Consider the following 15,904-nt stretch of genomic DNA (forward strand, 5'->3'; position numbering starts at 1 on the left):
GAAGGACTTTCTTTTCCTAAGGTAGCTGTTGAATAGGAACCATGCTCCTAGCAATTGGAATCACTTGGAAACACCTCTTGACCAAACTTCAAGCTGCAATCATTGCAATCAAGAGATTAACAGATAAGGAAGTAATTTTTAAAAGTCCCCTTCCCCCATGCACTGTTTTAAACATGAAGATTGCTGGTGAGATATTTAATAAATAGGGAATGAAAACCCCTCAGTTTAGGAAGGATGTTGACTTGCTGGAATGTGTCCAGAGAAGGGCAACAAAGCTGGTGAGGGGTTTGGAACACAAGCCCTATGAGGAGAGGCTGAGGGAGCTGGGGTTGCTTAGCCTGGAGAAGAGGAGGCTCAGGGGAGACCTTATTGCTCTCTACAACTACCTGAAGGGAGGTTGTAGACAGATGGGGGTTGGTCTCTTCTCCCAGGCAGCCAGCACCAGAATAAAAGGACACAGTCTCAAGCTGCACCATGGGAGGTTTAGGCTGGAAGTTAGGAAGAAATTCTACACAGAGGAAGTGATTGCCCATTGGAATGGGCTGCCTGGGGAGGTGGTGGAGTCACCGTCACTGGAGGTGTTTAGGAGGAGACTTGAGGGTGCTTGGTGCCATGGTTTACTTGATTAGGTGGTGTTGGGTGATGGGTTGGACGCAGTGATCTTGAAGGTCTCTTCCAACCTGGTTTGTTCTGTTCTGTTCTGTTCTGTTCTATTCCATTCCCATTCCTATTCTATTCTATTCTATTCTATTCTATTCTATTCTATTCTATTCTATTCTATTCTATTCTATTCCATTCTTTGGGGTGATGCTGTCAAGGAGCTGAGGCAGACCATGCTCTTTCTGTGCAGTTTAATAAAAAACAAGGCTGTGCAACATCTTCCGATGCAAAGTTCCAAGACTCTCAAGAACATCTAACAGTGAGCCTTAATAACACCGGAGCTGAATGCATGCAGATAGCTGTATTTGTGAATTTTAACAGCATCTGTGTCCATTTACACAGGCTAAACATCTAGTCTAACATTCAATACAAGCAATTTTCTCGTCCCTTCCCAATTAGCTGCATTGTAGAGAATCTAATTAAATCATATCTTTTAGCAGGAACTAAGAATTCAAGAGCTACATTATTTTTTTCCCCCCACTTAATTAAAAGCTCTTCATCTTGAACTGTTAATTTTCTGAAGAAGATATCCAGCAGTTCTTCCTCTGATGCACTTTGGTTACTGAATGAAGTGGCTCATTTACTCTTGAGTTAGCTCTTGAACTGTGTGCTTAGGCTCCAGCTCTTGCGAAGACCTTAGAAGATGATGGGAATTATAGCTGCTTTTCTTCTCACTTCTGGGTAAAATCTCTTCAGGTACACCCTGTGTTTCTTTTGGGCCCAGAGAGACATCTGGATGATCATCAGGAAAGCAAAAATGCCAACTATCAAGGAAAAAACAAAAGAAAAAGGATCATGTGTCTTCTTTCACAGAACCACAGTGGTGTAGGGGTTTGCAAGGCACCTCTGGTGACCATCTAGCTTGATCTCCCTGCCAAACCAGGGGCACCCAGAGCAGGTTGCACAGAAATGTGTTCAGGCACTCAGAAACTTTTGAATGTCTCTAGAGCAGTAGATTCCACAGCCTCTCCGGGCAGCCTGGTCCAGAGCTCCAGCACCCTCAAAGAAGTTTTTCCTTAAGTTTGGCTGAAACGTCCTGTCTTCTAGTTTGTGCCCATTGCCCCTTGTCCTATCACTGGGCACGATGGAAAAGAACCCAGGCCCATCTGCACCATCCCCACCCCTTAGCTATTGATTGGCATTGATCAGATCCCCTCCCAGGCTGCTCTTCTCCAGGCTAAAGAGCCCCAGGTCTCTCAGCCTCTGCTTGCAAGAGAGATGCTCCAGTCTCCTCAGCATCCTTGTGCCCCTCCATTGGACCCTCTCCAGTAGTTCCTTGTCCCTCTTGAACTGGGGACTCCAGAACTGAATACAACTTCCCCCTCTCCCCTACTAAAGAAGTAAAGGTTGTCCCAGGGGAATTGTCCTATCCCAGTCATAACCAGGACCACCCCTGCTTAACCTCCCCAGTGGGACACCTGCTGAAGCAGTGTAGCTCCACAACAGCTCTCGTTGTGGGTTTCTGTGAATACAGAGGGGACATGGAAAAGTCTGAAGTCTCTTCTCTGGGCAAAGACAAGTTAACTCTGCTACTCTCTGCCAGTTACTGATACACTATAGCCTGAGGCTCAGCTTCTAGACTAGGATTCATACAGGTGCTGTTCACATCTGTTAGACACGCTCTGTATCTGCCATCACTCATAAGACCTCTTTGAACATAGTGTCATCTCAACACAGTTTTACCTATGGCCTTTCTCAACTATTTCTCTGTTTTGCTTTTGGTCTACAACACTTCTTTGTTTTTACTTATGTCTCCCAGTGGCATGAAGGCATCCCTCATTCCTGGAGCAAGTGGGTAGTAGTGCAGGAGTAGATTAAGTTGCCTGGGAGCAAGGTCTGTGGTGGTTGTCTCTTGGGTACCTTTCCTTTCATGCTGAGTAGTACTGAATGGAGAATACTTTCACAGGTGCTGTTTGGATATTCATTGTCCTTTTTTCCTTAAAATGAGCTGGTGGATGAGGAAAATTCATTTGTGTTCTGGTCAAGTTCTGCTTGTGACAACTACTGCAAGGATCAGCATGCTGCATATGTTGCTGCTCCCTGTTCTTGCAAACACAGTCCTACAGTGTCCCCAGTGTTTCAGGTCATTTCTATACCAGAGCCTAAACACAAAATTGCTATATCTCTTCAAACAAAATGAAGTTTAACTTTTGCATGACACAGCTGAGCCTACTTCTGAAATTCCTTTCTTTTCATTTGTGAGCCATGTGGGTCTCCTTTTTTTGCAAGCAGCTTTCTTTAGGTTTCTCTTTTGAAACTGAAAGGTAATTAAAAAGTGACTGTTTTTGAAAGCTGAGTCCCAGGGCTCATGTTTGTGTGGGTATTTAGGTCTCTGAGGATGCAGGAAAGCACTGAGCAAGAGTTGCAAATGATAGTGAGCAGGCTGCTGTTAGAAGCTGGCTGCCTGGCACAAGCAAACAGGGAAATGCCACCAGGAACATGAGTGTCTTTCCTCTTTTGACTTACTAAGCACATCTGTTTTCCTCTGCCTGTTAGGGTTTACAGTGCAAAGAGGTTTTCCTACATCAAAATGATTGACTGTAGATGAAGAACACTGCCTCTTTCCCCCCCTTAAATTTCAAAATCTGTTTTCCTGTGGAAACAGAAGAGCGAGCAATATTTCACAAGAAGCAGAGAGCCAGTTTTGATCAAAAGAAGGTGTTGCGGTAGCGTCTGCACTCTCCCCGGCTTCCTGAAGGCAGCACTTTGAAGGTTTATAGTCGTGTTGCAAGAGGGATTTGATGGCAGTATCTCACATCTAGACATTTTTTGGCAAATTTAATATATCCATAATTCAATTCCTCCAATGACAGTTTAGAGGCTATCTCCATTCTGCTGCAATCTTACCTGGCAGGGTTTGTGTCATCACAGTGAAACTAATCCAAGACCCAACCTGTTGCAAAGAAAAAGGCTCTATTAATTGTAAATGCCATGCAAAGCAAAAGGGAATGTGTTCAAAAGCTGCCCCTGAAAGAAGGGAGTGATGTTTCCACTGGAAATGGAAGAGGAAAAATAGCTGGCAGGCACCCCACACACACTGTGAGGGATGGGGCGAAGAGATAAATGCTACATCCTTGGGTTGCTGTACTTGAGGGAACATGCACAGAGTCATGATAGTGATGTGAGAGGAGAGAAGGTCTGGTGGGGAAACATTTGTGGCAGCAAGGAGACTCTGATGTACAGCATGTAATATGCAGATTAGGAGTTGAGCTGTTGGAAAGCAGTTCCATGGAGAAGTACCTTGGAGTGCTGCTGGTCATTAAGTTATTTGTGGGACAGCAATGTGCCCTCGTGGCCAATAAGGCCAATGGTCTACTTGGAGTGCATTAAGAAGAATGTGGGGAGCAGGTCAAGGAAGGTTCTCTTCCCCAGCTACTCTGCCCTGGTGAGACCACATCTAGAGTCTTGGGTCCAGTTCTGGGCTCCCCAGTTAAAGAGGGACAGAGATATACTGGGGAGAGTCCAATGGAGGCTATGAGAATGATGAAGGGACTGTAACATCTGTCTGAAGAGGAAAGGCTGAGAGACCTGGGGCTGGTTAGTCTGGAGAAGGGAAGACTGAGAAGGGAGCTGATCAGTGTTTACAAGTATCTGAAGGGTGGGTGTCAAGAAAGGGCTGGGCTCTTTTTAGTGGTGTCCTGTGGTAGGACAAGGGGCAATGGACACAAACCGGAACATGGGAGGCTCCACCTCAACATGAAGGAAAACTTTCCTGTAAGGGTAACAAAGCCCTAGAGCAGGCTACCCAGAGAGGTTGTGGAGTCTCCTTTTCTGGAGACTTTCAAAACCTGCAGGGATGTGTTCCTGTGTGACCTGCCCTGGGTGATCCTGCTCTGACAGGGGCTTTGGACTAGATATCTCTAGAGGTCCCTTCCTACTTCTACCATTCGGTGATTCTGTGTGCAGAGGCAACTGTGTGGAGGTGAGTCAGAGTTTCTGCAGGCAGAGGGTGAAAGACAGTAGCCACCTACCCTATCCAAATAAGCAGAGGAAAGTCATGTACCTCATATGTGTAGTTGGGGCAGGATACAAGCAAGAAGAGCCACGTGAAGGGGTTGTAGGTTGGACTTGGAAAACAGGCTTGGCTTCCTGTATAAAGAAAAAGAAAGAAACTATTAAACCAGACAAAATCAGTTTCAACACAGGGAAGGGGACTGAGCCTAATCACAACTTGCCTATGTAACAGCCACCCCCTTGGCCAATGCTCCCAATGTACAACATGTCAGAAGTATTTCTGTTCAATGCTTTGGGACAACAGAAGCTGTGAGACTGCTGCTTAGTGAGCCATGGATCACTTTTTACAGCAAGGTTTGGCATGGCCAAAGGATGAACCGTTTGTTCTGAGGAAGAGAAAGACAAGCAGCTCGATGCAGAGTAGCCAGCAGGTGTGGAATAAAGACTTTTCTGTGATATAAAGGATACAGCTGCATCTTATTCAGCCTGACTCAAGGATGTGAACCTGTCCCCTCTTGCACCCTCATCCTTCATCCCAGGATAGAACAGGAAAACAACTCCAAAGCTAACAGGATGGCTTGCTACAGCCACTGGTAATGCTCACACAAAATGCCATGTGTGCAAGGATTCATTTTGGAGCTGTGGCAGCAGTGTTGTCTTTAGTGCTTGTAGGCACTGAGAATGTAGATGAATTATTTGGGTCCTGCAGCTTTTCAAGTGAATTAGGCCCCTTGCAGCAAAAAGTGGAAAACAAACACAAAATAAGTTTCTGTCTAACCACAGCACATCAAAAGCTTTCTGGAATAGAAGCTGCTTTCAGTGTGTGAAGTTGTGGTGAAGTGTTTTCTTAACAGAGCATTATTGCAGGAGATTAAACTCCTGTTATCTGAAAATATATTTTGCTTTCTAATGTATATATAGCATAACTTTTCTGGCCAAGGCACAAAAGACCCTGAAAGCCCACGCTTGGAGCAGCCTTTCAAGAGCCTTGCATATACATCGATGCCTCTGTAGGCATTCAGGAGGCTGCCTTTGTGCGCTCACATCTGTGCATGTATTGCTGTGTGAAGTGCACACATCTAAGAACTCTGCAGTCCAGCTGAGAACTTTTGGAGACTTATTTGAAATAGAATCCTCTGTTGTCAGTCTGGATGAGAACTTCCATGTTCAAATCCATATTTAAATTGCAGTTGTGCCTAAGAAAGATAAATTTGCTCTAAGCTTTGGAACAGCAACAACAGTGTTGATAATGTTTCCTTGTCACCACATTCAATGTTAAGATGTTATATCAGTGGCATGATACCTGCTTCATCTTCCTTTATTCTGTGGATGTAGATACACAAATTCCTGTACACCAGCAGAAGATGGATGGGTAAAGCACACTTCAGTCTTAAACAGATAAACAGGAAACAAAGACAGACCTGAGTGATTTTGGTGAGCTAAAGCTACATTGATAAAGTGATTTCCAGCTTCACACATCTGCAAGACATTAAAAACATATTTTCAGTTGCATGCCTAAAATGCTGCAGTAAGTCTGTTGTAGTGCATAACCAGAATGCCCCCCCATTAAAACTTAATCTTTGTACCCAGAAAATATGTATCCTCAAATAACTCTCCCATGGGAAATGCACTCTGTGACCCTTACCCAACAGAAAAGTGTCTGCTGTGCACCACAAGCACAGCCTGGGGTGAAAGCCTGTCTTTCAGATCCACAGAGCCCCATGCAGACATGCCTTCAGTGTGGTTCCCATGCCCATTATATGCAACATGTTTTGCTCTGGGGAAATAGGAAAGGCACCCTGGGGTCTAAAGAATTCAGAACCATACAATCATAGACTCCTTTCAGTTGGAAAAGACCTTTAAGATCACCAAGTCTAACCATTATCTAGTTCTACCAAGTCTGGTGCTCAACCATGCCCCTTAGCAAGATACTTCTCTGAACTGAAAATCATTGTCAGGATTGGGATGCAGTCTGCAAAAGAGCAGGTGAAAAGCTGACCACTGGGTTTGTAGAGACGTCATAAGTTAACAGCATCTACCCTCTTCCTACACATATTTTCAAAGATGTGACACCTTTGGTACTCCAATTCTCCAGGTCTGGAGAATAGGTCTTGTAAGGAGTGGCTGAAGGAACTGGGGTTGATTAGTCTGGAGAAAAAGAGGCTGAGGGGAAGACCCTCTGGCTCCCTACAACTCGATGAAAGGAGGTTGTAACCAGGTGGGGATTGGTATCTTCTTCCTAGAAACAAGGGACAGGACAAGAGGAAATGTCCTCAAGTTGTACCAGGGGAAGTTTAGGTTGACTGTGAGAACTTTCTTGACTGAAAAGCTTCTCAATCACTGAAACAGGCTCCCCAGGGATGTGGGGTTTAGGATGGAAATATTTCTTCACTGAAAGGGTTCTCAAGCATTGGAAAGGTCTGCCCAGGGCAGTGATGAAGTCTCCCCATGAGGAGAGGCTGAGGGAGTTGGGATTGTTTAGCCTGGAGAAGAGGAGGCTCAGAGGTGACCTCATTGCTCTCTACAACTACCTGAAGGGTGGTTGTAGCCAGGAAGGGGTTGGTCTCTTCTCCCAGGCGACCAGCACCAGAACAAGGGGACACAGTCTCAAGCTGCGCCAGGGGAAGTTTAGGCTCGAGGTGAGGAGAAAGTTCTTTAGGGAGAGAGTCATTTGTCATTGGAATGGGCTGCCCAGGGAGATGGCGGGAGTCACCATCCCTGGAGGTGTTCAAGAGGGGAGTGCCATGGTCTAGTCATGAGGTCTGTGGTGACAGGTTGGACTCGATCTTTGAGGTCCCTTCCAACCTTGGCGATACTGTGATCCCTGGAGGTGTTTAAGCAGCCAAGGGGACCTGGCCCTTAGGGATATGATTTAGTGTTGACCCTTCAGTGCTGGGTTGAGGGTTGGATCAGGTGACATTTGAGGTCTCTTCCAAATGGATGTTTTCTGTGATTCTGTGTTTGAATCCACATCTCTGGGGCTGTTTCAAAAGAGGCAGAGATGTGGTGCTGATGGACATGTTTTAGCCCCAGATGTGGCAGAGTTAAGAGAATGGTTGAGATGGAAGATATTAAAGGTCTTTTTCAACCAAAGAAAAATAGAGTGAATGAAAAGGCAGTGGTTCTCTGAAGGGCAGACTGGTTTGATGGACAGAAGTTAGGAACTGATAAATAAAAGGGAGCCAGTATTGTTTCTGGTTGTGCTACTCTCTGATTATGCCATTTCCAGCCCTAACCAACCTCTCAAACTTAGTCTGTGGAAGAAACACCATGGGAAAGGGGAGATTTGGACTGGAGATTAGGAAGAAATTCTTTAGAGTGAGGATGGTGAGACACTGGAACAGGTTGCCCACGGGAGTTGTGGATGTCCTCTACCTGGAGGTTTCGAAGGTCAGGTTGGCTGAGGCATTGAGCAACCTGGTCTAGTGGAAGGTGTTTCTGCCCATGGCAGGAGGGTTGGAACTAGATGATCTTTAAGGTCCCTTCTAACCAAAACTATGTTTTGAATGAAAGAATGAATGAATGAATGAATGAATGAATGAATGTCTGTCTGTCTCCCCACTTGATTATACAGTATGTAGTGTAAGCTGATTTCAGATTCGCTTGTGGCTTTCAGTTCTTCATCAATTGCAAGTGTAGAATCACACCTAATTATTACTTATGTTTAAAGTAGGAACTGGTAGGGGGAAAAAAGCAGTTTAAATTCTTGAAGAATAAAGCCTGTCAGTACAAAAATCTAACTTTATGGTTTTCATTTCTCCCCGCTTCATGAAGAAAACCAAATTGCTGTATAGATTTCAATCTCAGGCTGAATTGAACTTCTTTATCTATTTCCAGGTTTGAAGACTGATTTCTCCTTTGAAATTCCAAAAATGCAGTGTTAAAAAAACCCTCTGTGTTTCATTGTGTCACCCATCAGCCCACCTTTTGCAAAACTGGATAAAACTGAGAAATTAAAATCAAAAGCAAGGGAGCTAAAATCTGGAGACAAAACCAGTGTAAAGGCACAAAATTGATAATGAAATAAAGGAAGAGAATGGCAATTTTGAAAAGCCAGTTCTGACAAAGCCACCCATAACTAACTTCAATTAAAGATAATTGAAAGGAATATGCAACTTCATTTTCTATTGCCATGTGCTGCTATCTGAAAGAACATCGTGGAGAGCATTGAAGAATTCAGCCTCTTTTTATTTTGGCAGAGAGATGTCTGTGGCGTTTGTTAGGAAATATTAAATTGCTTCTATTAGCAAAGCTGTTATTCTGCATGGATTATGTAGTCATGGGTCAGACCCTGCAGTCCTTTTATGGTTTTTAATTACAGCTAACTGGCTGGTTTTGATCATAAACACCAGATGTAAAACACTAAATAGCCAGGAAAGGAAATTTTATTATAAAATACTATACCAGAAGCTATAATTCCAGACATAGCCATAGAAGTAATTTCCATTTATGTACTTCCAATTATGAGCTAGGAACACAGAATGGTTTAGGTTGAAAGAGACCTTAAAGATCAGCTAGTTCCAATACCCCTCCCATGGGCAAAGATACCTCCTACAGAACAAGAGGACACAGTCTCAGGCTGCGCCAGGGGAAGTTCAGGCTGGAGGTCAGGAGGAAGTTTTACACAGAGAGAGTGATTGCCCATTGGAATGGACTGCCTGGGGAGGTGGTGGAATTGCCATCACTGGAGGTGTTCAGGAGGAGACTTGACAGGGTGCTTGGTTGCATGGTTTAGTTGATTAGGTGGTGTTGGGTGACAGGTTGGACACGATGATCTTGAAGGTCTCTTCCAACCTGGTCTATTCTATTCTATTCTATTCTATTCTATTCTATTCTATTCTATTCTATTCTATTCTATTCTATTCTATTCTATTCTATTCTATTCTATTCTATTCTATTCTATTCTATTCTATTCTATTCTATTCTATTAGATGAGGTTGCTTAAGGCCCCATCCAACCTGCCTTTGAACACTATCAGGGTTGGAGCCTTCACTGAGCAACCTGTTCCAGTGCCCCACCACCCTCATGGGGAAGAATTTTGTCTGATCTAAATCCAGCTTCTTCCAGTTTGAAGCCATTACTCCTTGTCCTGTCATTTTATGCCCTTGTGAAAAGCCACTCTCCACCTCTCCTGGAGGCCTCTTCAGATACTTGAAGGCTGCTCTCAGTTGTCCCTGGAGCATTCTGTTCTCCAGGCTGAACAATCCCAGCTCCCTCAGCTGGAGGGATTTTTTCTGATTAGTACATGTTGGCTGTTTTCCTGATTACTGTTACTTTAGAGACAAAGTTTCAAAGTGGGAAGTGTTGTTATGGAACACTGTGCCCAGGCTGCTGCAGAGCAAGAGAGATCCACACACTACACTCAGTTCCTACTAATTCTGTAATCAGTTCCAAGTAAAATAAATACAGGGAATTTCTGTAGGGATTTTTCCTGGCTTACCTTTGACCCTGCAGCTGCATTCTGCTCTCATTAGCTCCTCTGTCCCTCTTTAGAAATGTGACTGCTAGTGCTCCATATCAAGAAGTGCTGCTAAATGTGAGCTAGTCCTGAGCCAATCTCTCAGGCAGAAAATATGGGGCAGTGGGGAACAGCAAAAAACTGGCCTACTGTATTTATGATGATGAAACATTGAAGCCTACATATTCTTTCCTTCTCTTTATATTCCACGTGTAGTCTGTAAGAAAAACATCCCTGCAGAGCTTTGAGTAATGTCTCTAAATGCAGGAATCTTTCAGAAGGACCTGCTGACACTCTTCAAATTGCTTACTACTGTTGTTTACAACATCTGTATACACTTAAATCAAGATATGTAATAAAGGCAAACCTTAAAGGGGGGGGAGGAGGGGGGAGAGAAATCTTCCAAATATTTTATTAATGTTTTAGCAGCTTGTGAAAACAGCTTAAAATTATTTTATTCAGTGTTGCTGGTTTGTGTTCATTATTTGGGAACCTGACGAGCAAGGTCTGAAAGGGAAGGGCTTTGATTTGCCATGGGTAGGAATTTCTGAGAATTCAGCCCACAGAGTGGGTGCTGATGCAGATCTAAAGGGGATGAGCCCTATTTTACTGCAGATAGCCCCAAGAGGGCTCATCTCTTTGCCTGATGGCAGCATTTTCCATAAAAGCTAGAGCAGGGTGTGCTACATTGGAGCAGGGAAGATGTTTCATTAGAGAAAAAGGCTTTTTCTCTTGCAGAGATTTTGATGAGGAGGACTTCTACTGGTAGCACTGAGTACTCAGGCAAGCAGTTTCCTTGGTTTCAAGTAACCTTGAGTTTAGGGAGGGAGCAGGCAGGGAGGCTCTGGGTGTATCACTGCCTACTGCTCCCACTGTCTTCACAGTACACGAACATTACTTTCAGCTGTAGAGTCTCACTGAGGTCATGAGCTTCTTCATAAGAGTATTTTGCTTGTCTTTGCTATACCTTATTTGAGCAAGAAAAGCTGAGAACTGCATGACCAATCTTAGAGACAAACACTGCCACAACTCTGAACTTTAAGGGTTACAATGTATGGAAGCATTTAAATATTGCTAAGGAGCTGTTTGAATGCTTTTCTGAATAGTATCTGCCTGGAGGTGCCTGGCTGGGCACATTACTATCCCATCCTTCTGTTGTATTTCTGGAAACTGATCTGTTTCTGTTATAAAGAGGTTTGGCTGCTGATGTCAATATTCAACATTTCCAAGGGCAATCTCCCAGAGGACAGAAGAGAATACACATCTCTGTAAGAGAATTCTTGCTGAGCCTCTGTCTCACTGTATAGTTGTGCTCAGTCAAACATCAGGTTCAGTGGCTTCAGCCATCCTTTGTCACCTGAACTTCCCCTTGGCTTTGACCCACTTTGGCAGGGACTGGTTTTACTGTTTTTAATAGCTATTGAGATTAAGTTACTCAAGGTACACAGTACTATTGCAAAATCTATTTAGAAAGCAATTCTTCAGTGTTTATAAAATGACAAGTTCCCATCTGTCTAAATATCAGTGTTTTACCCAATTATGAGTAGTAATCATAGAACTGCTCCGGATGAAAAAGCCCTTTAAGATCATCCAGTCCAACCATTCTCTAACTCCACCAAGTCTGATGCTAAACCACAGCCCTCAGCACCACATCTCTGCCTCTTTAAAGCACCTCCAGGGATGGGGATTCAACCACCTCCTTGGGGAGTTTGTTCCAGCCTTTGAAAACTCATTCAGTCAACAAGCTGCTTCTGATAACCAATTTAAACCTCTGCTGGCACAATGCTGCTGATGTTGTTAGGGGGTTCGAAGTACTTCTCATTAAGCTCTGTATAGATAGATACTACTAGGAAACTTTCTGGCCTAGAAGTCTCTTCCAGCCTGATTTATTCTGATTTATTCTATTCTACTTCATAAGCATATTTCTAATCTATTCTACTTCATAGATTATCACTAAATCCAGTCAAAGCACCTAGAGCTGTAGGTATAGAGTGATATAGGGGTAGATAGGTAGGTAGGTAAATAGGTAGGTAGGTAAATAGGTAAGTAGATAGGTAGGTAAATAGGTAGGTAGGTAGGTAAATAGGTAGGTAGGTAGGTAGGTAAATAGGTAGGTAGATAGGTAGGTAAATAGGTAGGTAGGTAGGTAGATAGGTAGGTAGGTAAATAGGTAGGTAGTAGGTAGGTAGGTAGGTAGATAGGTAGGTAAATAGGTAGGTAGGTAGGTAGTAGGTAGGTAGATAGGTAAGTAGATAGATAGATAGAAATACACAAATGCATTTTTCTAAATCACAGGTTACTCCCACCCCACAATCATCAATAACACTTTATTTTCATACATACCATAAAAGTAAGGGCAGATAAAGAAACTTGTCTGTGGCCGAGCGCTAGAAAACAGAGTGAAATGATAGGTCGCATTTTAGGGTGAGCACATAGATTACTGTGGATAAAATGAAAGTGATGCTGAGGAGCAGAACTGCTTCTTCACTGGCAGGCTCTGCAGAAAGAATGCACATTGCCACACACAATCTGAAGGCAATGCAAATCATGACAGCAGTCTAGAAATGCTGGTCTCTTCACCACTGGTTTCAAGGCTGTTTTCGCCTGATCCCCATTATCTGTGAACTTCAAATATGCAAGTGGTTTGTCAGAACAGCTGGTGGTGGTCTATTCCTTGGAAAGGCAAGGAGAGGGATGAAATAAAGGGCAGTGGCAGAACCAGGGTGGGAATCACAGCCTTATCCATCGAGCCTCCTATTTCCATGGGTAGAAAACTCAAGGCAAAAGCTATCCGTTACTTTTGTTTTGAACAGCAATGCCCATGGAAGAGCCATAAGGAGGACTCAGGGAACTACAGACCTATCAGTCTGAACTCAGTGCCAGGGAAGATCATGGGACAACCATTGTGATTCTGTGACCAGCTTCCTTGAGGCAGCATCCAACCTGCCTTTGAACAGTTCCAGGATGACAGCCTCCACAACTTCTCTGGGCAGACTTTCCCAGTGTCTCACTACCCTTGTGGGGAAGAATTTCCTCCTAATGTCAAATCTAAATCTAACTTCTTTCAGTGTGAAGACATTACTCCTCCCCTCCTGTCACTCCATGCCTTTGTCAAAAGTCCCTCTCCAGCTTCCCTGAAGCCCATTTCAGATACTGGAATGATGCTCTAAGATGTCCATAGAGCCTTTTGCTCACCAGGCTGAACAACCCCAGCTCTCTCAGGCTGCCTTCCTAGGAGTGGTTCTCCAGCCTTCCTTGGACAGGGAGTAAGCTGACCTCCGACATGTTCTCACCTGGGGGCCATCTATTGATGTTGGAGGATTTAAGGTTGCATACCAAAAAGGTTTTACAGCAAGGTGTGTTCTGTGCCCTGCTTACACAATACGTACATGGTGGTGTGTAGCGGGGGTGGTTGATGTAGTATGCAATCCAGGAAGTGAAGCCCCAGTAAAAGGCACAGCCCTGGCATGGAGAAAAGACACTTTTTGTTAGAGAGAGAGATGAGCAAGTCCACACTGCAACATAATAGAAATTCTGGTAGGTGCTTCTTCTGGCCTGAGCTAGAGCAGAACTGATTCTGGTCAGTGATTTGGCTTCCTAGCTCAGTCTCTGCTTAGTCCCTTTCTGCAGTTCAGGGAATGTTCTCACAGACAGTGTTCTCCTAGCAGTGAGAACGCCGATGGGCAGTTAGCACCAAGGGCTGGGGTGCAGGCCAGGGCACTGCTATATCTTACGTGTCGTGTCGGGGTGCAGAGTAAAAGGCCACACCTGGAGAGAGAAGTGGACAGTTCAAGTGACCCTAAACTGACCAGCAATGACCATTCTGTGGATGTCATATTCACTGTAAAGCTGACAGATCATGAGGGTTAACTTCTTCCTCTTATTCTTCAGTGGCCAGCATCCAAAGAGGAAATTGTTTATTCTGACTTTAATCTTGATCTGTGAGTACCTGAATCTCCAGTTAGAACAACCAGCTCCTGAATCTGGTTCCTATCTACTGCCAAGTCCGGTCTGGGACTTCTGCCACAGCATCACTGGTGACAGTGACCAGTTGTCATGAGGGGTTGGGTTCCATATTGGTTTGTAACTATTTCATGTTATTGTCATTGTTTTTATTAAAGCAGGCTTAGTTTCTTTCCCAACCCATCATTCTCTCTCCCTTGCTCCCTTTCTTTTACCTCTGGATAGGGAGAGGGGCTGGGAGGAAGCCTCTGGCAACTGTCTTAGTGGCCAGCCCACCCCTAATCCTTCATAGAGCAAAAGTCAGATGACCACTAAAAGAGTTTGCAGTGGCTCCTTGAATCATGGGCTATGGATCTTTTTAAGATGCTATGAGGCCACAAACAAAAACCTAAAAGGATGCAGAATGTAGAATGCATTTTACAGGAGTTGTGAGAAGTCAGGCTGTTTTCTCTTTACTTGATTCTGCTGCTGAAGGATACATTTCTTCCTGTTGTCCTATTAGAAGTCAAGGGCTGGCTAACACAGCTGAGCTGTTACTCTAAACTCAGCATTTCCCACCAAGATAGAGCTCTCCAAATAGAGCACACCACCAGCTGAGACAATAGAGAGTAAAACTGACTAGATCTGGTTTAACATGAAAAAAATAAACCAAAACAAAAACCCCCAAGGTAAACAGTTCCTATGAAGATAATGCATCTATCCCCATGGATTCAGCCCCACTTCATCCCTTGCTAAAAAGCATCACTGCAACTGTCTTTGATTGGTGATTGAAGCTGTGGCCCAGAGATAATGTGATAATTTTCTTGCCCTGTGGAGCACTCACTGATCCCATCCTTTGTGCAAGAGAAAAACAAAACCCATCAGCCAAAGAAGCAAAACCACCCTGGGGATGGGAGAAAGCCTTTTTATGTGTCTCATACTCTGTAGTAGCTGCTCAGGAAGAGCAATGTGCTGGAAGTGGCTGCAGCTTATGAGGCTGCCTTACGAGGAGAGGCTGAGACAGCTGAGACTGTTTAGCCTGGAGAAAAGCAGCCTGAGGGCAATCTCATTAATGCTGCTCAACAGCTAAAAGGTGAGTATCAGGAGGATGGAGTCAGACTCTTCTCAGTGGTGTGCAGTGACAGGACAAGAGGTAATGGTCACAAACTGGAACACAGGAAGTTACATGTAAACTTCTTCCTTTTGAGGTTAGCAGAGCATTGGGACAGGTTGTCCGTAGAGGTTATGGAAGTCTCCAACTCTGGAGGCATTCAGAAAACACCTGGGCATGTTCCTGTGTGATCTACTCTGGGTGATCCTGCTCTAGCAGCAGGGTTGAACTAGGTGGTCTTCAGAAGTCCCTTCCAATCCCCACCATTCAGTGGCTCTGTGATTCACTACGATCTTCAATGTATTGAGAAACCTTCCAAGGAGGCACCACAGTGGATGGGATGGGATGGGAAGGGAAGCGATACAAACTGACCTATACTGAGTATGTGAAATAAAAGGAAGGAGAGCTTATGAGTAATGACACAGCTGAAATTTGGGAACCTTTAGGAGACAGAGGACTTTAGGCCAGTTCATTATCTTCCTTCCTGAGGCTTTCACCTAGGGAAGGAGAATTATTTCCCTCCCCTGCCTTAATGCAAGGGCTGTCTCTCTATATTGATATTGCTCTAAGGAAGCAGAGTGTTATTTCTGTCAGCATTGCTAGATGTTGCAGCAGCATATCTCCTAATAAAAACAGTGTTCAGTCTGAAAAATATTCTGGACATGACAGTCAGCCCCTTGGGTGGATGAGTCAAAGTGGACATTGACATACAGGAGCTAAAATGGACAGTGATTTCAGTTCATGTCCTTGGGGACATGGCCCTGAAATTCATCCTGTCT

General features: G+C 44.2%; 1 protein-coding gene across 1 annotated transcript in view; it reads right to left on the reverse strand.

Annotated features, from left to right (window-relative positions):
- Positions 1-834: 834 nt before the first annotated feature.
- TECRL (trans-2,3-enoyl-CoA reductase like) overlaps positions 835-15,904 on the reverse strand; it is an 81,879-nt gene continuing 66,809 nt past the window's right edge. The window contains exons 7-12 of the mRNA XM_068137421.1: positions 13,462-13,534; positions 12,416-12,459; positions 6,036-6,093; positions 4,664-4,749; positions 3,508-3,553; positions 835-1,424 (exon numbers count right to left, since the gene is read on the reverse strand). Coding sequence (XP_067993522.1) covers positions 1,297-1,424; positions 3,508-3,553; positions 4,664-4,749; positions 6,036-6,093; positions 12,416-12,459; positions 13,462-13,534 — 435 coding nt within the window. The 3' untranslated portion in view covers positions 835-1,296. The remainder of the gene's footprint in view (positions 1,425-3,507; positions 3,554-4,663; positions 4,750-6,035; positions 6,094-12,415; positions 12,460-13,461; positions 13,535-15,904) is intronic.

The sequence above is a fragment of the Melanerpes formicivorus genome, unplaced genomic scaffold (genome assembly GCF_026170545.1).
Source record: "Melanerpes formicivorus ecotype bairdi unplaced genomic scaffold, bMelFor1.0.p_v2 SCAF_4, whole genome shotgun sequence".
In the NCBI taxonomy this organism is placed as follows: Eukaryota; Metazoa; Chordata; class Aves; order Piciformes; family Picidae; genus Melanerpes; species Melanerpes formicivorus.